Raw genomic sequence first — 26,438 nt, forward strand, 5'->3', positions numbered from 1 at the left:
CCCCAGTGCGGGGCGGAGACCGCGGGGTGAAGCGGCAGCCGCCCCACGTTCGGAGCGGACACGCCTCGGCGCAGCCGGCGGCGCCATGTTTGCTAAGGGCGGCTGCCGGCCTAAGGTCCCTGGGCCTGCGCGCGCCCCGGGCGGCCGCGGCAAGGACGCGGCTCTCGAGGGGCGAGCGGGCCCGGTCTCCGCGGGCGCCGGGGGCGGGCAGGAGCGCGGCGCAGCCGCCGTGAGCGGAGCTGCCGCCTCGGAGCGCGGCAGGGCTGTGTCTACGGTCGAGGGTAGCCTGTGCTGAGTAAGGGGAGAGCGTAGCTGCCGGACGAAATAAAGCCTAAACCGCCTCGTTTACGGATTATATGCCCCACAGCGGCCCCGGCTGGGATCTCCTCCGCTCCCCGCCTGCTGCCTGCCCGGCTGGCCTCCCTTGGGACAGCTGGAGTGCGAGGGACAGGAGGAATGCGGGACGCTCTGTCGGAAGGGTTTGCTTGTATTGTGGGAGAGAAGGCTGTTGGATTATATTCTTCACAGCCTCCAAAAATAGCTGTCCCCGAAAAACTTGTCACGGGGGGAGTTTTCTCTGGGAGGTGCCCCAGTTTTCATTGGACGTGAGTTAGCTGCTGCTTCTTTGCCTTTTTCTGGAAGCAAACCCCACGATTTGCATTTCTGAATATGTGTAGCAACTAGCAACCATGTCTTTTGCTTGCAGGAGGCCATGAGCAGTAACAGCACGGTGTTGGCTGCCAGGTGTGAATGAACCTTGTTTTCCTGCTAGAAGCTCAAAGCATTGCAAGAGGTCAGAGGTCTGGGATCCGGGTGGTTGAGTTGGGTAAGCCTTTAACTCGGGTCGGGTCAGTTGCCTTTCTTTATTGCTGGTGATATTACTGGGCTCTGAAAACAGGCTGCCCATCTAAAACAAAGAGCAGTTAGCAGGTTCAAGGGTTACTTATATGCTTATTCCCATGTAATTTATTATTACCAGACAAGGTTCATACTAAACAACCAGATTGTAGAGTAACTTAGCCTGAAAAGGGCCCTTCTCATGCCACCTGACCCAGACCCTTCCTCAAAGCAGGGCTGGCCTCAGAGTTTCACCAAGTTGCATGGGGCCTCATACAGGCTGAATTAGGAGCTCCTCCGTGTGAGAACTTGGCTTCCCGGAAGGTAAACTTGTAGCAAACTACCCGTATGTGTTACCTAACCTGCAGCCACTCTCCTTGCAGAAAGAAGCACATACAAAAGACTACTCCTTCCCACCTACTGACCTGTGTGCACAGCTGAAAGCCTGGGGAGGCACTTGGCAGGATGAAGCCTGTCATCGTGGTGCATGGTGGGGCTGGCCGGATCTTCAAAGAACGAGAAGAGGGATGTCGTGCTGGTGTTGCCAGAGCTGCACTGCGAGGTTACGCTGTCCTGAAGCAGGGAGGTAGTGCTGTAGATGCAGTTGAGGAGGCAGTAAGGTCAATGGAAGATGATCCTCATTTTAATGCAGGTAATTTTTCTAAGAATTAAGTGGACTTAGAATTATATCATATGTCAAGTGTTTTGCCCTGATGCTTCTGAAAATCCTAGCTTGTATTATTATTGCATTAATATTGATTTATGTACATTGCAGTGTAGTAATTCTAGTGTCACAAAATAGGTGATTTCTCAGCATGGTGTGCGTACTGTAGTTTCTCATAGTACACTTAGGAAGATGAGTTATGCTTTTTCCATTCTTCAGTATCTGCCATTTAATTTGTGTAATGCTGCTTCACTTTTCTGTAAATCTTCTGTCACTGTGCTATGTATATCAGTTTTAAGACACAAACTCTTAAAGAAATGTGTTAATGTGTCTCTTTAAGGCTCTTGGATATACCTTGCAACATAGTTTAATCCTGAGTGCTTGACCTTTACCTACTGCCACAGAAATACTGGTGTTGGGGATTTTAGGTGGTTTTCTCTTCATTAATGCTTGCAATTAGTTATTTTGTAAATAACACTAGAGAAGCAATGCAATAGCGGTATATGAGTCATAAATCTATACCTTCCTATAGTAAGGGCTCGTAACTGGATTTCCTAATCAGTAATGTGAATTAATGTTAGTGGTAGTAATCAAATACTTTCTCATCTTCTTAGGACCTCAAGTTTATTATTTTGGTGAATTTCAGCAAAAGTATTTCCCCACTCCCACCATGGTATGTCAGAAAAGAACATGGAATGAAATGTAGGTGCTCAGTATTTTAGGTAAGATAGCTATTAGTTGTGTGCTCAGTTAGGTTTCTGAGGTTCATTTGTTCTGCCTCACCTTGCAGTGAAGAGCAGCTTTTATTTAATAAGAAACTTCAATTGTTTTGTTATTGACTTGGGTTGAACATTTTGATTTTTAGAGCATTCAAGCTGAAATCATGAAGTGGACTTGAAGGTGTAGTGTGTACTTTTATGTAGTTAGCATCAGGATGGCATTCTCTCATTTAGCTTTTGCCTAACTGGACTTGAGCTTTCACTCATTGTTCAGATTTGACTATGATGATCTAAGTGGCAAGTAGTCTGTTACTTACAGATACACCTAATTGTTTTAATGCTCATTAGGTACAGCTGCTCTCAGAATCTGGCAAAAATGAGCTGAACACTATGTGAAAAGGACCCTGATTGGAGTGGCTGTTTATAACACATTATGTAGTATTTATCTTCATAAAAGGATAAAATCAGTTTTGCTGTAATATTTTCTAGGTAAACAGACATTGCTAACAACAATAAAGCTAGGAAAGAATGGGCAGAATAATCAAGTTGTGTCCTTTTTTGCATGATAGGGTGTGAAGGGTCATCTTGATGTTGGCTTGGTGCAAGGGCTCAGAAGCTATACTGGTGTATAAAATTACTGTTTTAGTGACCTGTGCAGCTTAATAAAGTCATCAAGTTCTACCTGTGGCATGGTTATATTTCTGTGTCATCTTTTTGGCTAGCAGTATGAACCGGCTTGGCATGAGTACTCCAGGTGTAAGAACTGACACTATTGATCCTTGCACACTCTTTCCTATACGGCCTTTGCAGGACAGAGGACAGATCTATACAGATAGAGGGAGTTGGAGTACTCCTCTCAGTATCCCAGCTGTGATTAGGCTGATGTCAGATATGTTGATTATTTGTTTCCTCCTAGATTTTGTGTCTTTCTATCTTTCTCATTTTCCCAGCCCTTTGCTTAATAAGAAGCCAAAAACGTTATTTTTTCAGCACTACTGCCAATGGATGCCATGGCCTCAGAGGCTGGTTTCCCTACCCATTGCTTTGGAAGGCAGGTGAAAAGGCAGCCTGTAACCACCGAAGGAAGGTTTCATCCTACCTGAGATCACTTGAAGTTCAGTAACTAGCTTTGCTGTGGTGTACAGACTTTTGTGGTGACTAGTGGAATGAGAAAAGTTGGCTGTATCTTGTGAGATGTGCCCGGTAGACATGGGATACTCTTAATGCATTGATGAAGGGGCCTTGTTGCATTTCCCCTGGAAATGGTTCTGGTCACTGATACTTGAGAAAGGGGTACCCTAGTTCTAGTGGGAATTTTGTGATCATGAATTAGAAAGCCTACCCTGTGAAAGGAAGTTAAAAGAGCACGGCAGTTTAGCTAAAAAAACAATTCCTTACCAGCATAAGAAAAAGCTGGAAGAATGATGTTCATATAGGTGGCACAAGGCAATTTAACCTGTAAGCTCTTTACAGACCAGTCTAGAAGTTAACGTATTGTGAATGATGCAGGACTTAATTGTGAAATAATATCTGCAGTTGGAGATAGGTAAAAAATAACTTTTGGGGGGGTGTGTCTGCATGTGGCAAGGGCAGTTTTTGAGATTACAAGAGGAGGATTACAGGATTTAGCTGCCTTTTGTCACAGGGGATTTAATTTCATATATTCAGGTCTGAAGTACATTGGTATAAAAGTTTTATGTCAGTTATTAACAGTGTTTTCTGGACTGCTTTAATGTTGGTTTAACAGAAAGGAGAAAAGCCCTACTGGATTAGTTATATACAATGCTCAGGCTTTTTACCTGAGGTACTGTGCAAATCTGCCATGTTTTGGTTTGGTTTTTTACTTCTTTTCAGGTTTAGTCTTCACCATCTCTATTAGCAAGGCTTGAGCACTTGATGACTTAGAACCTATTATTCCTCATTATTTAAAAAACTACCCTATTTGCATTGTCTCATTTTCCATGTCATTAGTTTTCAATTAGGTTAGTGATAGCACTGAAAATTATAGAAGATAACTACCTGATGTTTTATTACTTAACTTTTATTTTTTAAAATTAATTTATATAGTGTTTTTGTTTATTAATGGAAGAGCTTGTTATTTCAAGCTTTTGGTACAGTAGTGAGGGGGCACTTACTCTGCTCCAATAATTTTGGCAGTTTCTTGGAGTGCTGTGTCATGTTAATCTGTTGATAGGATCAAACACTATACTATTTCTTTGGGTAGTGTATCCTCCTTTGGAAGAATTTCAAAGGCAAAATAGGTTTGTACACTTAAAAGTTATCTGGGGAATAAAGAATTCTGTTCATGATGGTTTGTTGATTTAACTTTAATACCAAGTATAAAATTTGGATGGGATTGGAAGTGTGTTTTTCATCATATTAAAAAATAAAACTCAGTTTTAAAATAGATGTTGTACTCTGTGAGATGTTGTACTCTGTTAATGGCTGTATTTTGTGGTTATACTCAACAGTTTTGTTTGTATTTGGGATATACTTTTGGTAAGTCAGCAAAGTGGGAAGGGGAAAAGTTACTTGATGAGAGTTTATAACTGAATCACCTGGGTGGTTAGCTCTTAATGACTTTCTTCTTTTACTCTTGCCGCCTATTTTTTTTTTGTCTTTAGGTTGTGGATCTGTTCTAAATGAAAAAGGTGAAGTAGAAATGGATGCCATTATCATGGATGGAAAAAATTTAGACTCTGGAGCAGTATCTGCAGTTAAGTGCATAGCAAACCCTATAAAACTTGCTCGACTTGTTATGGAAAAGGTATGCTGATTATCTACTTGAGTATGAAACTTTTTTTTTCCTTTGAACTTGATCCAGTATATTGATACACCTCAGTGATGGTGTTTGTGTAGTGCTTTAAAGCAACAAAGAAGGGAGAAATGGATTAAAGTGTTTGGAAACTATGGTCATGACCATGAAGCACTTACTTTAAGGGTTTTTGAGAAATATTTATAAACAATAGCATTCTAAGGAAACATAACTTGACCTATACATGTTTGTCTCCTGTAGTTCTGCTGCTGGTATTCAAGGGAGTTTTTTTTGGGGTTTGTTTTTGTTTTTGTTTTGTTGGGTTTTTTTTGTTGTTGTTGGTTTTCACTTGTTTTTGAGGATTTTTTATGTTGTCACTGAGCATTGTGCTTGATCTTGCAAGATTAAAGTTGGGTAGTACACTGTTCATTTTGCAGTGATACGGAACTGAACTAAATGGCCCAGTTACGTATTTGGCTGTGTAATGCACTCCTGTGTTTTTCTGGCTAGCCTTCTCCACTGTGACCTGACCAGGTGGTAGCACCATGACACTTGTAGTCTTCCACCAGTGGAAGATAACATTTGCTCTATGTGGTGCTGACAACTTGATTCCAAGATAATCAGATTTATCAGGGCAGTAAAATATTACTTGACCTTCTATATAAGATCAATCCCACCTCACTCCACTAAGAAGTCCATCTACTATTTGCCATAGCAGACTTCTCTTATTTTTCAGAAATGGTGCAACTGATCTATGTAAGGATGAGAGTGAGTGATCTGTGTGGTATCTTGTCTGTTTTACTATTACAAGGCTGTGACAGTGATCAAAAAGTTTGTCCTGTCTTTGGAGTTTAGATTTGCATCCTGCTAGTATAGCTGCCCCATTGTTGAAAATGTTCATATTTATAAAAACACTTATTAATAAAGAAGACTTATATTTCTTTAACCTTTCAAAATCGCTTTTGAGGGAACAAAACCTGTTTTTGTGATCTATAAAGATGATTGACATTTGTCTTGTCCTCAGTGGCGTCCAAAGCAGATAGAATTTTTCGTGTCCTTAATTGAAAGATAGTTCTGCTATTAAGATCAGAACATTTCACTAAAATGTTGAATATAAATACTTCAGTGAAATGTATGTTTGCTAGAAAGCAATGTTAAAATGTGTTACGAATAAGGTTTTTCCCTTTATGCAGTTTACTTATTTACTGATCTAGTTATTAACAAAAAAAAGGTGGTAGACAGCTTCACAAGACAAAATTTGAGAATATAGATGAAGGGTTGGGGGAGAGATGTCTCTAGCATACTAAAGTGAATGTTGTATTTAATTTTATTTTTTTCTGTAGAGAACTTATTTTAATGCCTATTGTTTTCTTCATATTCCAGAATCGCTGCTTTATTTTCTTTATTAATTTATTTATTTTCTTTATTTAATCGCTTTTTATTTTCTTATCTTGTCCATGAAAAAAATCCTATTTGAAGTCAACAAGAATAAGGTCAAAATGACACTGCTGGATTTTGATAATATAACTTTGCAAAGTGTGTTTTAAAAATTAAACAGAAACCTCCAAACCAACAAATAGAAATCCCTCTCCTCTGTCTTGTCTATTACAACGCCTTTCTTGTCATTGCATGATGCTTCTGGTGTTCAAAAGTGTTGAGGCTAAATTCAAAATGAAATCCTAAAATTCCACTGTACGGGACCACGTATAATGGTGTAGCCTTAACACCATGACATTTTGTGGTACAGGCATTACTCTTTGCCAAGATGCAAAAAATTTATTTGCATGATGATAAATTCAAATGTAAATGTTGGCCTAAATTGCTTGATGTGTCTTAAGATGAGTTTCTGTGCTTCTCCATCTCCCATAAATGGGAATACCAACTGATGTTTCTCTTCTGCTCATTGTTGCCCCTCTGTTCATCTTGGACAGGAATTTTGGGACATCAACCCAGGGTATTTCACAGTACATGTCATAGTGTGTTTTATTGTACTATGCTTGATTTAAAAGCATTTTTAACAGTGAGATTTGGGGGTAATAAGGGTAGTTCTTCTGGGGTCTTAAGTCTGTATGCATAATTCCCAGTGGTTTTTAGATGCCTTAATGCCATAAAGAATTTTGAAACATGCAGCTTCCAAAAACAAACAAATCAACGAAAACCACCCTGTACATCTGCTTGTAATTGTATTTCCATCCTATTATGGAACAGTGTGGGCTCCATCTGGTGGCCAGAGTAGCCCCTCTAGGTTGTTGCAACACATTTGTCCTTTTGGCTGTTACTTTCCCAATGGATTCAAACTTGGCCAAATTTATGAAGTAGAAAATAGGAGGGCAGCAGAATAATTTCCAATCATGATTTACTGTACTGTTGTTCACAGGAGCTTCTACAGGTGGAAGACTTTTAGTACACTTACTAATTTATTCTTGAAGAAGCACTTAGATATCTGTTGAATTCTTCCTGTTTGTATTGAACATAAAAAGAATGATGATTTAATTTTTTTTCTTTAATTTGGGGCATGTAATCCTTCTCAGCTCTAAAACTTCATTAGATGGGCTTCCCATTAACATTAGAGCACTAATTCATTGGTATATGTAAGCTGTGTATATTTTTCCCTATTCTTATTGTGTAGGACTTTACATTAGGCAAAAGAGAATTTAGCTTAAAACACTCAACACTTCTTGAGGCAAAGGACCAAGTTTTTTTCCTATGCTCTGTGCTGCCAGAATTTTTAAATAAAGAGCTGTGATGGTGTGAACTTTAGGCCAGGCAAAAATTCAGGGTATTTTCCCTATTTCCAGTGAAATTAACTAAAAGTGCCAGCATTTGTTGCTTCTTTGTAAGATCTTGAACCCTTTTCTTGTCCTTTTGGATTACTTGATGTAAATTACTTCCAGAAAAAGTAGGAACTTTGCATTAGCAAACATATTAATGAAACTAGAAGAATGAGACAGAAAAATGTGCTTTTGCATTGTTTGGCAGTGTTCTACTGGTTCTTTTGATTGACAACATCTGCTGAAGAGAATGATAAAAATCATCTTGAGACATCTTCTTTTCAGTGAGGACTGAAAAAGAAGAAAAAATGAAAACCTAAACACAAAGTCTTATGGTAGAAGTTTATCAATACGCAAGTATTTATCAATATGCCGGTATTTCTTGTGTAGCCTAGGAAGGTGGATGTTATGCAAATTTGTGTATGGGATGGAATACTATGAAAATGTTTTTAGAATAATTTCTATTTTTTATAATAAAACTTTTGATTTTTAAAACTTATTTAAAGGATACTGTAGTCTTAGTTGCTAAAGGAAGCAAGGGATGGAGGACACAGCCTTCTGGTACAGATCAACACTAAAGCAAATTTCCTACAAAAACCCACAAAACAACAAAAAAACCCCAACCCATACCCACAGATAAAAACCAAAACTATTTTGAATATTGTATTGTGTGCTTCTCATGGGTTACTGGTAGTGGCAGAGGGGGGCAGTATTGCACAAAGAAGTTGTCTTTCAAGTCGAAAAACACTACTTGTTAGTTTTGTTAGAAATAGGTTGGTCTTACATCGTCTCGTAATATGGTAACAGCACTCAGCACGAAAGCCCGATGTCAGCTTGCAAATATACAGGGGACTTCTTTTTGTCACCCTTAGTATTCCCTGAAGCAATACTCTCATGAATTAAAGAATAATTTAAAAGGCATTTAAATTTTCAGAAAGGTTGTATGTCAGGGCTGCAACATCACAAATGTTTCTAAAGTGTAGTCCTCTGTCCCTGTCCAAAGGGCTGAATGCAGAGGCTGTAATAGTTTTAAGCAGGGATCGGTGTCTCTGACTTGGGAAGAGGTTTGTCTGGAATCCTTTAAAACAATGCAGTGCTATGCACTGGTCATGGTTGTGATTATTTGTCATTGCTTTAGAAGTCAACAGCAGTTGATGGTCTGCAACATCTTAACCTGAAGCTTTGAGACTGTAAATATCCTCCAGAAAGTAGCATGGTACAGAAATACCCAACCTCTGCTGTCCTTGTTTCTGGCTGAGAGCTGGCACTGTGCCGTGTGGGTGCTTAGCAAGGCTCTGCAGGCCTGCTGCCTCCAGCATCATGGTTCTCTATGGACCTCAGCTGGTCTGGTGGCTGTGCTTCTGCATGGATGGAAAGGCTGGCTGTAAGTTAGGTGCTCTGCTCTGAAATTGTTCTGTGCTGTATAGTCAGACTACCACTAAAACCTTCCCAGGCTCTGATGAGCAATTGACAGCTGTGTAATTGTCCAAGAAGCTGCTGCTTACTTTTTGAGACATTAAAATCAGATTTCAGAGCTACTACTAAAGTAGAAGGATTAATTAAACAAATTTATCTGGCAAGTTTCTCTAAAATATGAATTAACCAAGCTCTACAGACTCTGAAGCATGGAATTAACTAAGGTTGTTGAATTAAAATCTGGTTTGAAGTGCTTTGTAAGTAAAGGAATTAAAGTAGAACTTCCAAGGATTGTTAGAAGAGAGTAAACATTTTTTGGTCAAACCCATTATAAAGTATTCTGTTTTTAAATTTGATCCTCTGAGTTAATAAGAATAGCAGGTTGTTGAAGGAAATACTGAAAATGAAATTGTTTAGCTGATCATAAGGAACATTTTAGCTGTATGCTATTTACATTTGTTGGCTATTTTACTAGGTGCAATGCCTTTAAACAGGAATTTATTTAGCATTCTTTTGAATAAAAGCTTTCTAAATCTCTTAGTTAAACGGACAAAACAGTTAGTTATTAAGTAATTTGGTGATTCATTTGAAACAGTACAAAACAGTTGCATACAAATGAGCTAAAGAACAAATTTACCAATTTTTCCTCTCCCATTATAGTAAGTGTTAAATAGATTAGTACAATTCTTTTCTATTGATGGCTAAACTTTGTGGTTTGGAGATCTGAAAGCTTCTTCATCTATAGTGGAAGTGGATATGGGCAGAAGTTTAGAAATTTTTAAAATAAAATTTGTGTTTTTCTTTTTGTGGATACTTCTAAGAATAGCAGTTATATAAAACTTCTCAGTACAAGACTAAATAAGAATTGTCAATGAATCTCTTGTCTTTCTGCAGACAAAGCACATGCTGCTGACTGACCATGGTGCACACCTGTTTGCTCAGGCCATGGGTATTCCTGAAATTCCAGGGGAAAAACTCATAACTGAGAGATCCCGGGAGAGATGGAAGAAGAACCTTGAGCCAGATTCCAATCCTGAAGAGTTTCAGAAGTAGGTAAAATATATTTTATTTTCAAATTTGGATAATTTACTTTGGGCTATCTGGTTACAAGAAAACTCAAAAGAAACCAAAAACCCCATAACAAACAAAGTGACCAAGAAAAACAAAACCCAAACAAATAAACATAAACCTCAAAGGCCTGTATTCCAAATGTTATGTAGTTTGATACAGTCTTTACAGTATGTCTTTCTTGAAAGCAGTAGAAAAATCAAGCTTTCAATGAATTTGCTTAAACTTAAATGACTGGAACAAACTGGATGAAACTTGTTGCTGCTTAAGAAGATTATTGGTCACTTTGACAATAGTACAAGTTTTGTGGCTTTATTGGAGAACAAATTTAGAACTTGCTACTGCTCTTAAAATCATCAGTTACAGAAGTGCACAGAGTATCTTCAACAAACAGCAGGTATTACTTTGTATAGCTTTTTCTGTGGAGGAAGTGATTTTAAAAAATCCCCAGTGCACATACGAAAATAAGTTAATGAAAAAAACCCAAAAATCTAAGAAAGCTGATCTTTGTTAAGTATTAAGCAGATGATCAGATATGTCTTTAAATTAGATGAGATAGTTAAACAACATCAGAGTTTGACCAGTAATTCCTTCTGAGTGGTGATTGTTGCTGTGGGTTATAAAAAGGAATGAAAAAAAATGACCAAGTTTAGTGGTGGGTGGGAAGAGAGATCCTGCTGGGTGGTATTGCCCAAAAGCAAAATTAATATCACTTGGAAAATAAGTAGTCTCATATAAAGTAGAGGAGAAGGTAAGGGAGGCAGTAAAGGAATGAAAAAACATCAGGTGTCAAGAATGTTTTTGGTGCCTGTGAGGGAGGCATAAACACTAAATTGTTTTGAGCTTCCATTTGTACATCCATGGTTGTGATGAAGGAAAACACTGTATTACATTACATAAATGCTGTATTATGTGCTGTTCATCTGTTTTGTGAAACAGGAGTAATGGCAGGAGCAGAGCAGAATTTGTAGATCAGAAGGAGGAAATTTCTTGTGTGAGCATATTAATTAAAGTCCATGAAGTGAGGCTATAATTTACAACTTATACATTGCTTTCAGTAAATTGCTGGAAGGAAAAACAAAGTAATGAGACAAGTAAATATGGTCTTGTAAACAAAGTGATGTTGTTCCTTGACCATAGTTTGGTCTTTGTCATAGTTTATTTTGTATCCAGGAGAAATTGTCTTTTGATCCGTGGTCTGTCCAAGGACTGTGTGGTATTATCATTGATTGTGAAGAATTTTGAGGATGATGTAGCCACCACTGCCTCTCATTCTCTTGAACATACCAGTTGGAATAGCATGGCATTTAAGTCTTCATTCATTCCTCATAACTGCTCCATTTTTACCTTTTTCTTTCTTTTTTCCCTGAAAACAGTGTTAGACATCTTCAGTTTCAGCATGGACTACTTCTGCAATATTTGATAATAAAAAGCTTGTGTGTTTCTGAAAGGCTGAAAACTTTTTTCTTGTCTTGACTATGCTGTTCTTTTTCTGAAAACCAAAACATCAGCAGAAATTCACAAAGTTGAAAACAGGTCTTTTTTAATGCAAACCCATTTCATTCTGTATTACACATTATGTCCACAGTGATTATGCAGAAACTTGCCTGAGGTGAACAGACTGAAGGTGAAGTAGTATTAGTCAGAGGCAGCATAATACCAGATCATACTGGGAATTTGAAGGTTGGTGTACATTTTACTTCCAGTCCCCTGATCCTCACAGTGTTGGAAACCCTGGGGTTTCATAGGCTTTGCAGGTAAAGTCTGGCGTCTCCATAAGAGATACCTTACTCCTCTGCTGGTTAGAAGCTTGCATTAATTTACACTGAAAGCTTAGGATTCCATTGCGTGTACAGTGTTCCATCTTGCACACCTTTTATCAATAGCAAGGTGGGATTTGATTTATCTGCAGTCTCCCACTGCAGACTCTGGCAATACCCTTGTTAATAATTACTGAAGTTTGCCTGAGAATCCCACAGAAAGGGTGTTGAGTCTGGCTGTAAGGTAGTAAATGGACTCCTAGCCCCACTGTGAATCACACTGCTAGGGTAACTCGAGGTATTAACTAACAAGGACCCTAAGAACAATAAACAAAAAACCCCACTGCTGGTGCAGGGCTGAAAGACAAAATGAGGCTAACTAACCCATTAGTTAAACAGAGACAGTATAAATACATGTGACTTCATGGGTATTAGCTAATGAAAGATTTAGACAAAAGGAAATTAAATCCAGATTATACATTCTGTGTCACAGTATATGCAGCATATAGGAATAATTCTTGATTGAAAAAAGCCCTAATAGGATCCTCTGGTACATCACAGGTACTTGTTGAGGTTCTTGCTACTGTCAATAACTAAAAATAGAAGAGATGGTTATAATTTGATAGAAGTTTTGTCTTCTTTGTTAATGTTTTGGAGTCAACTAGCCATGCAAAAAAATTTATTTGTATCTTCTTTGTTCTAAAGATCATCAAAGGAAAGGTTAAAATGAAGCAGTAAAAAATGGAGTGTAAGAAATCAAGTGTAGTTGTCTATTTGTTCCACTGCAGATGAGGCGTGTTGGCACATTCACTTTGTTATTTATTGCCAGTTGTGCTCTCACACCAAAACAGGTAATTATTGCCTGTGTCATCTGTGTGCTTTTATTTTCACAGGTGCTTAAGGTAAATACTTATCTAAGAAAATGTAAATCTGGATACATCTTTCTTAGTTTCTCAGGAGGATCTAACTTTAGTTGGTTGAAGGGTGCTACATGAATGTGCAAGGGAGTACTGAATTTACTAATGTTCTTTTCAGCAAATCACTTGTAACAGATGGGTGGGTGGGAAGCCCATCTGCACCATCATACCGGTTTGAGATGAGGTCCGTCTCTACATAAATGTCAGAGCAGCCTATAAGGCCTATGATTCATCAGTCAACTTTCAATTGCTGTGAATGAAGTGTAGGGACTGACAGTATGATATTTTACATAAGAAGGAGCGAACAGGAAGTTGGGTCTCTGAGAAACTGACTGTGGGTTTCAAGATACGCAAAGACTTTGACTTAATTAGCTTAGATTTTGCACATCTATAGAGAAACCCTCACCAGTACCCAGGCAAATTCGAAAGGTGTTCCTTTTCCAGTTGTCAGTTGGGTAGTTCCTTGAAGGATTGTTACAAATTATTTTTCTGTGTGGAGGGATTTAGATTATTTTTGGGGTTTGGTGTACTTCTCCTAGTCACATACTGGTTTATGTTCCCACATGAATTGCTAAGACTGGAATATATGGATATTTAAACTGTTGCTTCTCAGTAATGCCTCACTTGTCAGTGCAGCAACTGTGACAGTAAGTCACGAAGTCACGACAGGCTTTTTTTTTTTTTTTCCATGAACAGCTACATGTCTGTTTTGAGCAGGCTATTGTTTGTGCCTTTTCTGTGTTGAAGTAATAAGGATATAGTTGAGACTTCTGTTTTCTTCAGCACCTGAAGGTTTTTAAACCATTGTGCAGTTTCAGCAGAGTCTACTGGCCAAGTGATTTAAACCTCAAGATTACGTAGCTACAGATTACAAAGACTAAAGTATGTCTTAATGATGCATTGTGAGCCATACTAGTTGAAAGGAAAATAAATAAGCTTTTTATATATATTTTTATATATATATATATATATAAACATTAAGGGGAGTAAGGAAAAGGAAAGAGGAGGGAGGAACAGGAAGGAAATGATTCAGTGCACGCATAGCATTACTGTCCTTTTCTGTATTCACTCATTTATGTGCACTGTCATTAATAATTCCAGTTAAACTCCTGTTGAAACAGTGGAGCCAATTGTTGCATCTTTGAGTTGCCATTTAGGGGAAAGTTGTGTGTCAGTTTCTGTATCAGCCAAAAAACTACTCCAGAATATAATGACTAAAAGTATTTCTGCCCTGTGTGCTTTTGTTTTGTGGGTTTTTTTCCTCCCCAAGTTTCCATGCTATGAAAGTAAACAAGTCATGGGAGAAAGACCAAAAAAAAAAAAGTGTTTTCTACTCTATTAAATACAAAGCTTGTGAGAATTATTGCATGTTTCTTGTTATTTTTATAATGAGAAGCATGGCAAAAATAGCTTTATGATGAGTCTAAGTCTTTTATAGAAATCTTCTTTAAAGCTACCTGGGAAATAAAGGCAACGTGCTTTGGCAGGTATACTTTAATTCTGTCTAATTTTATGAACTGTTTTTCTTGGCAGAGACCTTGGAACAGTTGGTGCTGTTGCTATAGACAGTGAAGGCAATGTAGCTTGTGCAACATCCACAGGAGGACTCTCTAATAAAATGATTGGCCGTGTTGGTGACACAGCATGCATAGGTATGGGGTGTGGGATCTTGCCTTTCACTTTTTGGGGGCATCTCATTTAGAGAAAGAAAAAAAAAAAGTATTACAATTCTCCTTTTCATTAGTGAAACAAAACATAAGTACTAGTCCATCTGAAATGGAGGTCTGACATTTAAATATATCAAAGCTAAAGCTCCTTACAGCATGGAGATTTGCAAGAAAGAATTGGGAATTCTGTGTGTAAAATGGGGATGAGAGTTTGTTATTTCTTTGTTTCTTCAATGCTAACAACTGTGTTTCCTTTCTGTTGATTCTGATAAAGCTCTCTTTTCTTATGGCTCTGCTTTCCACTAAGTCAAAAACTGTAGCCTGCTCCATATTATGATGCTGTTTCCTCAATCCTTAAGGAGTAGGTGTAATTGCAATTACTACTTGTTGTATCAGTGAGCAAGAATTATAAAGTGCCTTGCAACTCTGAGTAAATTCCTGTTTTTAAGAGAGCCCCGATAAGACTGTCTCAGACCCTAATAGATGTGGTGTGGAATAAAGGAAATATTTTAAGAGCTTTCTTATCCAAGTATAAAGAGACACTTGAAATCCTTTCCACAGACTTCTTCCTCTCATGAAGCAGACTTGCCAATTGATTGCTTCAGGGTTCCATCATACCGCTCGGATTTGGAAAATAATTATTTTTAGTAAATAGCAAAACTCAAATAGCATTGCTGTTGGCAGTATATGATTATTATAAAACTGTCTTTCTCTGCATACAAAGTTGACATTTTGGTATCCTCTGGATTTTGACTATGGTTTTCAGTTTTGTGTCTGGCTACAGCCTTCTGAATGCTGCAGAAGTGAAAGGAAAATAAATCTACACTCCTCCTGTGTAGATTATGTTCAGCATTGTTATAGCTTGGGACATGGGTTTGTGAAGAAGTGAAACTGAGCACTTTTGAGCATATTGCTTGCAACTTTTGGTCTTGTTAGGTGTCTTCAGAATTTGATACAGAAATGTCAGCTGTGCTTTTAAACATTAGAAGCTTTGGTAAGGGGGCATTGACTTACCATTGCAGTGTTTTTCTACATGTTACTCAGAGTCCATTCAAGGGGTCTGATCAAGAAAGTACAGAAGGGAAAAAACTTTCATAGCTCTTCTAAGGCCTCTTACCCCTCCCCCAGTACCTTGTTTATAATGCTGTGGTATGTTTCTTCCTAGATCCTGGGAAATACTTTTCTTAGGAGATGTGCTAGAAATATGGGTATTGAGCAAACAGAAGCTTGGTGGAGAACAGGGTGTGGAATGTGCCAGCAAAACAAGGATGGGAGAAAAAAACGAGGGGGGAGGGGGAAAGGGGAGTTCAACAGAAGAAATACTCTGCTTATGGTGAGGACTCTGAAGATGCTTCAGGGGTACTTTGTGAAGTTTCACTAGAGCCCATGCTCTTTGAATATCTTATGTGCTGTGGAGGGTAAGTTCCCCTCATACTGGTCAGCTTACCAATGGCTTCACTATCTTCCTTCATATCTTCTCAATTTGATATGACCTGGCATTCTGCATCCCAACCCTGTCTTGCTGATCTTCAATATACCCTCCATTCCTGTTCTGGAAAATATTTTTGCCCATTCCTGTGGAGTGTTGGCCTCCTTCTGTACACAAACAGATCACTAGTCTTCTCTCTAAACTTTGAAACTGACCTGCTCCAATGGTTTTTCATCTCTTTCATATATTTTACATTTCATATTATGGCAGAAATGAGAATGAAGCTTTTCTGACACTTTGCTCTCAGAAATGCACGTAGCTAATGGACCTAAAGGAATAAATGTTCGGTACCTATTTTAAACAATGCAGGGCTTTTAAATTGTATTACAGAATATTGCCTTCTTTTTTTTTTTTTCCCTTTGAAAAGGAAGTGGAGGTTATGCTGACAACCATTCTGGTGCCACTTCAACCACAGGACATGGGGAGAGCATTATGAAAGTGGTCTTAGCCCGATTGATTCTCTATCACATGGAGCAAGGTATATTCCAAACTTGCTGTAATTGGAAGTAATGAGGATAGGAAACATTGCCCAATTACAAGTTTCAGTGTAGATACTGTCATCTCAGAACAGCTGTCAGAAGAGCTGTCAGCTCTCAGGGGTACATGGATGGGTTAAAACAAAAACTTTAGAAACAAGGTATTAAATTATTAATAATGCTAAAATAGCTGAAGGAGACAGAATTATCTCTGCTGTCTGATACTGAATCATGCTTTAGATCAGTGTACATTGAAAGATACTACTCTATACTTTGTTTAACAGACGTTCTCTTTAATATTTTTTCTCAAATATAAAATAAAATTCTGTAAACAAGAAAGAAAACAAGTAAAAATAAGACATACTTAAGGGAGCAGTAAGGGAGAGCTAGAAACAGATAACTAGAGCTGAAGGAGAAAGTATGGTATATTGCCTTTCTCATGAATTGTAAAGGTCTTTATTGTAACAACTCTGATTACAGCAACAGAAATTATTTTCAGACTTTTTAATGATGATTTCAATTTCCATTTTGTTTTGGAAAATGTACTAAACTGACTGGGTGGGTATGTGGTAAACAGCTGACACAGTATGTCTTATGTGACTGTAATACAATCTGACTTTGGGATGACCCTTTGTAGCTTTACCTTCATGACTTAGTCTATCATCTAAACCCTTGATTATGTTACAGCCCGTAAACATAGACAGACAACATACTTGTGTTGCATGCAGTTCAAGAATCATTAATATAGGTATCAGATATTAATCTGATATTAATATCAGATATTAATATTTTTAGAAAGCTGTAGCTTTGGGGCAGAACAGTGTAACTTACTTTGAGATCAACCAAAGTGGAAATAGTTGGAAAACATTCAATTTACATTTTCATTGGAGAAGCAGTAAGTAGAGAGACAAGAACAGCTGTGAATATTTTTGTTGTGCTTTATAGGGCTGTTTGCATATAATGGGTGCATTTCTCTAAATCTCAGAGCTGACGAGACAGTTTCAGCATAAAATACAACCTACAGATTATTTTCCAAAGCTCTTAACACGTTATGCTCTCCCTTTACTCTCTAAATTACATCTTTGAGTATTCAATTTGTAAACAGTTTTCTAAGCTCTTGTCTAAACTGTATAAGCCAGTTTCTTCTCTGGCTTGAAGTTAACTGTATTGCAAGACTTATGCACTGATAGCAGTTATCTGGCTAGTGATTAATCAATTTGAAAGGCAAATGAGTCTCAAATTAAAAAGTTTATTGGAAAAAAAGAAAAAGAAAATTAACCCACATGTATTCATGTATAGTTTGTTTGCACTTGTTCACCCTGTCCATGCTTGCTTTACCTTCATTCATCCTGCTTAGAAATATAACTCAGCTGCCAGGCAAACACGTCAGCAATTAGATCCCCCCCAGCCCCTCCTCCCAGCATGTTTCCATGAAGGCACTGGAAACAAACCCTTAAGTTGTTACAGCTTTTTGAGTCAGTGAGCTGAAGTTGCGTGTCTAAGAACAACTGTAGAGCCCTCATAATTCTGTTCAGCTATTTAGTAATTCGCATACTAAATATCCTCTTTTGGACAAATGCTGCAAAATTTACTTCTGTATTTCAGGAGCAAATTGCTTTGCCAGTCTTAACAGCTGTCGGAATTTCAATCTTATGGTGGCAGCTGTTGTCTTGGTGAAAAATCAAACAGTGAAATACTGACCCTTTGAAGACAGTGCCACTGACTTGAATAGTCACAGTGTCACCCATGCATCAGAGTAAGGAGCTTTATCCTGTCAGTCACCAGTGTTGTGAATAATTCTGACTCTGCTGATTTTATTTGGTTTTTACTCAAAATTTGCAGGGAAAGCATGAAGGTCAGGTTTTTTCTATACCCTAAGCTGCATAACATTACTGAGGGTCTATATCTTAGGGTAATTAGGCCAAGCCAACTGCATTCCTGAATGTATATTTAAACTTGTAGTGAAAAAATATTTTGCATCTATTACAGGCCTGTGTGTATGATGTACCTATTAAATTTGATTTATTTAGAAAATACTCCTGTTAATACAAATCAAGTAGAGAAAGCTACAGTTGCATTGCTGGTCATTTGTCTGATGTCTGGTACATTGAGACCATTGCCTGATGGTTTCAGAACTTTCAGGAAAAGTCATGCTGATGTCTGCTTTTGATAAATTATGACGATGTGTAGTACGTGCTTTGAGCTCTGTTGCAGTCAGTGGAGCTAGAACAGAGATGATGACTGAAATTTTTGATTGTTTTGATATGTGTTTTTTCAAACTGCAAATGCTTTAGATCTAGCTTGTCACAAACCTTTGATGAAAACCTTGCAGATTAATGTTTTTTTCCAGTCAGATGATGGCATAAGAAATGGTGTATCTTGAACATAAAGTTTGCGAGTTAGTTTGTATTAAACACTGAGACTGAATCAAAATCAGAAGTTATGTAAATAAATACTTGGAGCAGTATCACACCATAGCAGCTCTTTGCAACTGTCCAGAGCCTTTCCAAAAACACGTAATTTCTTAGACTGGAAGTTTCTTGCCAATTTACTTGAAAGAGAAATTAGAGTTGACTGGTTCCATGGGGAGGGGTGAAATTTAAAGAGAATTTTAAAACTGCCAGGACAGGTACTGTGAAATTATTTTGTTTTTCTTTTCAGGAATGTCACCGGAGGTAGCAGCAGACACTGCATTAGACTACATGAAGACACGAGTTGGGGGTTTGGGGGGTGTCATTGTTGTCAACAAGGCAGGAGAATGGGCAGCAAGGTTCTCCACCAAGCAAATGTCCTGGGCTACTGTAAAGGATGACAACCTGCATTATGGCATTTATGCTGGAGAGAAGCATATAAAGTCTGTTGATGAAGCTCTTGCATCTGAAAGGGAGGGATTCTAACAATGAAGAAAGTAGACTGACAGAGAAGAATGAAGATCTCCAGTTTCTGCTGGAGGACAATGACAGTTGATTTTTGTCTTTCTGAAAGATCTTTTGGTTCACAGGCATTACCGCATTTACAGTCAAAACAAAATCTGGGCATAGTTTTTTAGTGGACACGTATATATGTGTAGTCTTTTAATACCTTTGTGAAGTCAGATCCTCTTTTTTAGATAAGAAAGAGAATGGTCTGTAGGTTCCTTTGTTAGCATGCCTTAGTCTTATATTAAATGGAGCCTGAGTTTCAGTATTAGAGGAACTCCTTTCTACATCCATTCTCAGACACTGCTGCCAGGATGATTTGAGAGAAAAATACCTATTAATTAAAAGCTGAATTATGAAAATCCAGAGTATTTTGAGCAGCCATCTCATGGTACCAACTTGCTAATGGTCAAATGAAATACCACCAAAGAGCAGAGAAGATTTGAGACTATAATTGTTCTCACAGGCTTGAGATAACTTGTCACAGGATATAATGAAGCGAAAAAAGTAACTTTCTCCAGGGAAGGGAAAGGTGATGCTAAGGAGCTCTAATTCCATTAATTGACATCACAACTAAGTAGGCTACAATGATTCAAACTGTATGTGGATAGTTAAAAGGAAAGATGCTATGGACTTCGTATCTGGTGTAGTAATAGAGAAAATCACGCTTTTAATAAAAATACAGCAATCTTTTCTACTCTAATGCAAAGGTGATAGGCACCTTTTAAGTCAAAACATGAGACAGAGATGACAATTAACTGGAAAAGTAATTATCTGAAAGTAAGTGATGAAAGCAAATTGTACTAAAATAAATAAAACTACTTGTTAACAATCTTCTTGTGTGAAGTCTGAAACATTGTCTGCAGAGATTTTCTGTTTTAAAAAACTATATATTCTGTTACTTCTAATACATTTTCTTCATTAAGATTTTGTATTTTTGAAAGAGAAAGATTTTTATTTTGTGACTCTCAACTGTATAATTTTTTTGTTAAGAACTGTAATAATTTTATGCATTTCAGCTGGTGACTAGATTTTCTCTTACATGCCATCGTTCTTTGGAATGATCCTTCCAGATAGCCCAAATAAACATAACAAAAATCTTAAATCATGGTTTGAAACTACTCATACTGTGTCCCAACTACAATAAGCTGTATTACTGAGTTGGCACATACAGAATAGTAGGGTTGCCAAGACTGTCTTAACTTTCTCTATGCTTTGATCAATGGTTTCTTGGACATATCAGGTGATTGGATGTGGACAGTGATGGTTCAAGAGAAGATGGTGGATACAAAACATGACCATGGAGTACTTATGCACTTTTTTCAACAGAAGATCATGTTGAAAAATGGCTGCTAACTGATCATTAGAAGTTCATAACACAGTAACAGTAATACTGATGTGCTCATTGGTAGAAAATAGTAGCCTTCTATTGAGTAAAAATTAATTTGCTTCCCCTTCTATGCCTGAGATACAAATCATACAGGGCCAGGCTGTCTTAAAAAAAAAAAAATTATTTCCAAAATACCTTCAAAGTATTTGTCATCAGTAATCTGCTTTGCTTATCTCACTTGTCCCTAGTGGAAGATAAACCTGAGAACAGGCAATGGAAGAATAAGCTCCATGATTCAGCCAAAATTCACTTTGCAGCATTATTTTCATGAAATTGCTCAATGTTTTTTTTTTTTTTAATGATAAATAATCCAACTTGAAGTCTGTTTTGTAGTGCTAAATGGTGATGTAGGCTGTACACAAGAATACAAATATCTTGACATATATACTGGCTTTGTCAGATGAAAGAGTTCATGGAAGGCACGCTCATTACAACCTTTGCTTGAAGTAGCTGGAGGGAGGTGTGCTTACCCAGTACAGCCATAACACCTGGTGTACCTTCTTTGTAAACCTGTTTGTGTGTTAACATTTTTGGTTCTGGTCACGCTCCAAGCTGACCAAAACCCAAGTGCCGGTTAGTGTAGCAGCAAGCATAAGCTGATACACCTGCTGGGTGGTTGATTGGCAAGGACTTGGTGCTATGCTAACCCTGCCAGTGCTTTGGGTTAGCTTTGAACAAGTTCACATCAACCCAAAAGGCACCAGCAACCTCAGCAGCACTACACACAGGATCTCATGGATGTCAGAAGAAATACTAAATGGCTACTAATTCATCTCCGCTGTTCTCAGGAATACTATGTAATAAATTGCTGGCACTTGACAAAGTCATTATCTTCTACAGGTTCTTCTGTCACTCATAACTAGAGTTGCTGGGCACCTTCCAACAGTTCATTAAGCACTGTGGCTACCATCTGCTCTGTATTTCTTCTGCCTAACCTACCCCTTGATGCCATGCTCTATATTCCTTTCCTATAAAAACTCTGATTTTCAAAAATGTGTATGGACTGTTATGTTGCCTGAAATCAAAAGACAAAAATTTGCAACTTATGAAAAGCATATTTTTAATGAAAGCTTTCAGGTGCACAGAAATGGCTACCTGCACATGTGAAAAAGGATTGCTAAAATTTTTATAAGGTTAATTAATTAATATGTCTAGCAGGTATATCCAATAGGAGATCAGTTGCCCCAGTAACCCACCCTTGGGTTAGCCCCTTGGAAGTTGGTACAGGGGGCTTGCTTGCCCTATTTGTTGTGTCTCTTAAGTTCTGGTGGAGAACTAGATATTCTTGTCAAAAGTTCTCTTTCTAAGAATAAGACTAAATAGAATTTCAAGAATGTGTTAGAAAGACCTAGTTTATTATTCTAAAATGTGAGAAATGTCAAGAAAAGTACTAGAAACAATACAACCATAAATTTAAAATCTACAAAGTTACAAATATATGAAAAAGCTAAAAATCTTCAGCCTTCAGGCTGTAGTTTGCTCCACAGTTCAAATTATGTCAGCTCAGGCAAAGCACTGGCCCAGGCATTCAGGGCTATGTGCTTCTCTCCCAGGTAGCTGACCAACACTCAGTAAAGGTATGTGATTTCCTCACCTGATCTGGATAGCAGGTACACCTCTTACAGGATAGTGTTCCTCTCCCGCATAAGGGGGAATGACAGCAAATAGTCAGGAATGTGGTAGACCTTATTTTCAAAGAAACTTGAGAGCTGGGGATGGAAGAGTTTTTCTCTCTCTCTTGCTTTAGCCTTTTCAGTCATGTTCTTTGGCTAGAACAGGGTGAGACTTTGTTGCAGATGATGTAAGAGGTTGCTGGTGTTGCAAAGGACTCCCTAATTCTTTAACGTGCTCACATGTCTTCTGACCTTTGTGAATATTGAGAAACCACCCTTTATAAGGGCTTTAACATTTAACAGCTTTTATAAATAGCTGCAAGGTGCTGAACTTAGGGGGATACCAACAGCAGGATGGGAAGCTGTGTGCCCATGCTGTGCACTGCTGCTGGAAATGAGCCTCTAATCCAAATGGCTGTGACCTGGATATCAAAGAAAGAAAATTAGAGGTTTGTTGCCAAGAAACTGGGTGTCCTTGGCATCTAGCAAAGCAGAAACAGTTTTAATTATCTAATTAAAGTGGGGCATCCTGTTATTTTATGTCATTTAGAAAGCCAGTTGTGAATGTTGTCCTGTTTTTCTCTTAGTACTCAGTAGAAAGGGTCCCTGACATGCACAGATAGCTGTGATGAGTCTACATATCAAAACAAAGATGTTAACAAAAGCACCAGGGTGGTGACCAGTGACTTTGTGCACATATTGTTAGTTCTGTGTAGGTTTTGCTTCATAATTTTTGCAAGTTACAAGCAATCAAAACCTGTTCTGTAGGACACTAGTGTTTGGAAACTTATTTTTTTCAGTGCTCTACTTTGTCCTACATTTTAGTTCTTTGGGGTGGTTTTCATTGACTTTGAAATCTAACTTGGCCAAGTTTAATGGCACTCACTGTTGTGCTTGTTTCTCTTCTGGTCTGCTTTTCCTTTGATATGCTCTGATAAATATTTGCTGTGGGACAGATTTCAATCTCAGTTATGTCACTATAAATGAAAAGCAAAAAGCATGGTCACTAAAGTCTGTGATTATGCTAAAGGAAGTGAAATCAGTCATGGGCTCTCCTGTCCAAAGTCAGTAGCTCTGTACTGAAACAGCCTTTGCTAATGACGGAGAGAAGAGAGAGGACAGCGAGTCTGTTGCAGCGAGTCACTGCCTCAAACAGGACTCTGGTCTCTGGCAGTTTCAGGGTAAAGATAATGCCCAGGGAAATGGTTAAATATGCATACTGGGAAATAAATAAGTGTCAAATGATTCACATGAAAGAATCTTAAGAGCACACAGGGTGAACAAAGAGTAATTTTGTTTTAGATGTGTAAACCACAAAGGATGGGAATTTCATTTGCCTTTCCACTGCACTCCTTACACATGGTTTACTGGGGGGCATGTAGATACCCTGCAACCTCTGTGTAATTGAGTTTTGCCAGAACTGGTCACATGTGCTATAATTTCAATTATTTTTTTAATTCACATTTTTTAAATTCTTGCCTTTTGGCCTTTAAAATTCTCCTTGCCTGGAATGAGGCTGTTTTCTTGTTGTTCCTCCCTAAGTTCTTTTCCGCTGAGACAAGATGGGTTACGATGTGGTCTGCGTGGGCTTTAGCCCTCCAACCCTGCACTTTTGACCCTTTCCTGCCAGGGCTTTACTACAACTTAAGCTATGTAAATGCATGGTAGCATGCAGCTTATTAAATACTCAGCCTCTTCCAGACTTAATGGCTCTGCTGGGTCCTGCCTGCTTAGCAGCATAGCAGGCTGTGTGCTTAGCAACCCGGCTGCCGTGAGTGCATCGCCCCCATGCCCTGCCTTCTCCGCTGCCTCACCACTGAACACAGCAAATATTTCCAGCTTTTTCTGGAACAAAACCTTGCCTAGGTTCAGGCATAACTACCACCTGCCAGCCACAGCCTGTGTATTTTTACAGCATCATGAGGACTGACTATGACAGGAGACAAAACCCTAGGCTGTTAGAGGTGCTCGACCCGCTTCTGCAAGTAGTAATGGCTGTATACATACCAGTAAATGTATACCTGATTGTTTTAGCACTTGCTTTTCCTTAGAAATGCCAAAATTTTAAAAACTCATTGTTTCAAGAACAATTTGTAAACCACTGTTCTTTTGGGCTGGAAAAGTGCACAATTTGCTAGGATATGGGTGCTCTTGTCCTCTGTAGGTGGAACTAAGTCCCTGTATGGACGAGAGATACAGCTAATAAATCTCTTCGTTCCTACATTATAGAAGGTAATCTGTAGTGTCATTGGTTGGTTAATTTCTTTACTTGTTTTGTTTGGTTTATTTCTTAAAAGCTGAAGAAGGTTATTGTGACTTTACTTATCTTTTATTTCACATCAGCTAACCATTCTGAGATGCTCAGACACAAGTAAAGCTCAGCTAAGCCTCCAGTAAGATGAACACTCAGAAATTACTATATTGGGAGAACTGAGTTGTAGGTTTTCAAGTATTTTAATCCAGGAGAAATCACAACTATTTCCTAGTCTTAATGCCTAAATAAACAGGCTATACTTCCTTCTCTCTGTTATTTCTGCAAATAACTTCTGTTGATATGTGGTCTACTCTGGCCATGGTCAGAATGAAAATGAGGATGCTCTCTGGGAGAAGACATCTGCAAAAGGAGGCGGGAAATGATGGTATGATGCCAGATGCCACTGTACCTTCTGGACTACCACCAGGCTGTGCTTCAACCTTCTATGGGGCAAGGGCATCCGCTAGAAAACAGACATGAATTTTCAAATCCAAAAATACTTGGTATTTTCTCAGAGACAAATCTCCAGAAGTCCTGCATGCAATGGTAGCATTTATATAACAATTCAAAGTATACAGAAGCACAGCAATCTGCACAGCAATTCAGTGGAGTTTATTATATTTGAACTGTTTTATCTCTAGCGACCATGCAGGGAGATTAAGCAACTACTCTGGAGCTACCAAATGCATCTGAGGTAGGGCCAAGATTAGAATATTGATTTCTGGCTTCCTGAGTCCCAGGCTCAGTTCACTACATTATGTTGTCTTTACAGATAACATTTAGACAAATAGATCTTGACATATCAGAAGCTCAGTAGCCTCTCCGTAAATTGAGCAGGGCTTTAGCTGTTCAGTTCCTGTGATCTGTGCATGCCTCACACTTGGTCCCAGTAATGTCAGTAGCTATTGTATATTTACAGTGAAGCCCACTTGTATCCTGAGGCATACTAGACTTCTAAGGAATAAACTTAATTATGATACATTTTCCTCAGATTGAGATTTACACAATGTCAGATTGAGATTCACACAAAGAAAAAAATTCAAAGAAATGTTGCTTCAATCCTCTTTACAAAAATCCCCATATTTGTTGATATTTTCAGTCCTGACCAGGGGTAGCTTGTCACTCTTTCTAATTTCTTGAGTAAAAGTCAGAAAAATGGAAAAAGTTCTACATACCCAAAGTTCAAATCCAAGTACTTTTGAAATCACCACATACCAAGGATACTCAGTTCCTGATACACAGTTGCCAAAGAAAAGGCAACTATGTACTTCAAAGCTGAAATACATTCTACAGAGAGAATAACACAGGTATATTGGTATTAGAAAATTTCTGGATAACCACAGAAGCATAAGAATATTGCCATCAGTACAGCCCTGGAAAACTTCCAAACTACACCTGAGCTTGCTGAGGTGTAGCCCACCTTTTTTTCCATTTCCAAACTCCAGGTATCCCATCTGCAGCTAACAAAGGACCCTGCTTTCTCTCACAAAGCCTACTTGAAGTTTGACAGTCCTACAAAAGCTGTACTGGTGTTTCAAACACATCAAGCTGTCTAACAGCCTTCTCCACCCCTCTTTGTTACTTGATGCAGCAGCACAATGTCATTTGTCAGAGCACCAAAACTGAAGACATGCTGAATATGTGAATACCAAGGAAGTGGTTTCCTTAGCAATAACAGGCATGTGAAAGTCAAAACTTCCTTTCCTCCTCATGTGACCTTTTTC

At 38.3% G+C, this 26,438-nt stretch overlaps 1 protein-coding gene across 6 annotated transcripts; it reads left to right on the forward strand.

Moving 5' to 3' along the window:
• The first annotated feature begins 17 nt into the window (after nt 1-17).
• ASRGL1 (asparaginase and isoaspartyl peptidase 1) lies at nt 18-20,291 on the forward strand. Of its 6 annotated transcripts, none has more exons than XM_021554118.2 (8): nt 18-115; nt 707-826; nt 1,221-1,489; nt 4,845-4,987; nt 10,057-10,211; nt 14,441-14,559; nt 16,431-16,541; nt 19,201-20,291. In XM_021554118.2, exons 3-8 carry the CDS (start codon nt 1,303-1,305, stop codon nt 19,434-19,436), a joined length of 951 nt encoding a protein of 316 aa, XP_021409793.1. In that variant the 5' UTR covers nt 18-115; nt 707-826; nt 1,221-1,302; the 3' UTR covers nt 19,437-20,291. The 6 variants fall into 6 exon arrangements, with proteins under 6 accessions (XP_021409793.1, XP_021409836.1, XP_021409843.1 ...); XM_021554161.2 differs by having other exon boundaries at nt 707-793; XM_021554132.2 differs by lacking the exon at nt 18-115 and adding an exon at nt 225-295.
• Nucleotides 20,292-26,438: the final 6,147 nt, after the last annotated feature.

Source organism: Lonchura striata, chromosome 3, assembly GCF_046129695.1.
Source record: "Lonchura striata isolate bLonStr1 chromosome 3, bLonStr1.mat, whole genome shotgun sequence".
Taxonomy (NCBI): domain Eukaryota; kingdom Metazoa; phylum Chordata; class Aves; order Passeriformes; family Estrildidae; genus Lonchura; species Lonchura striata.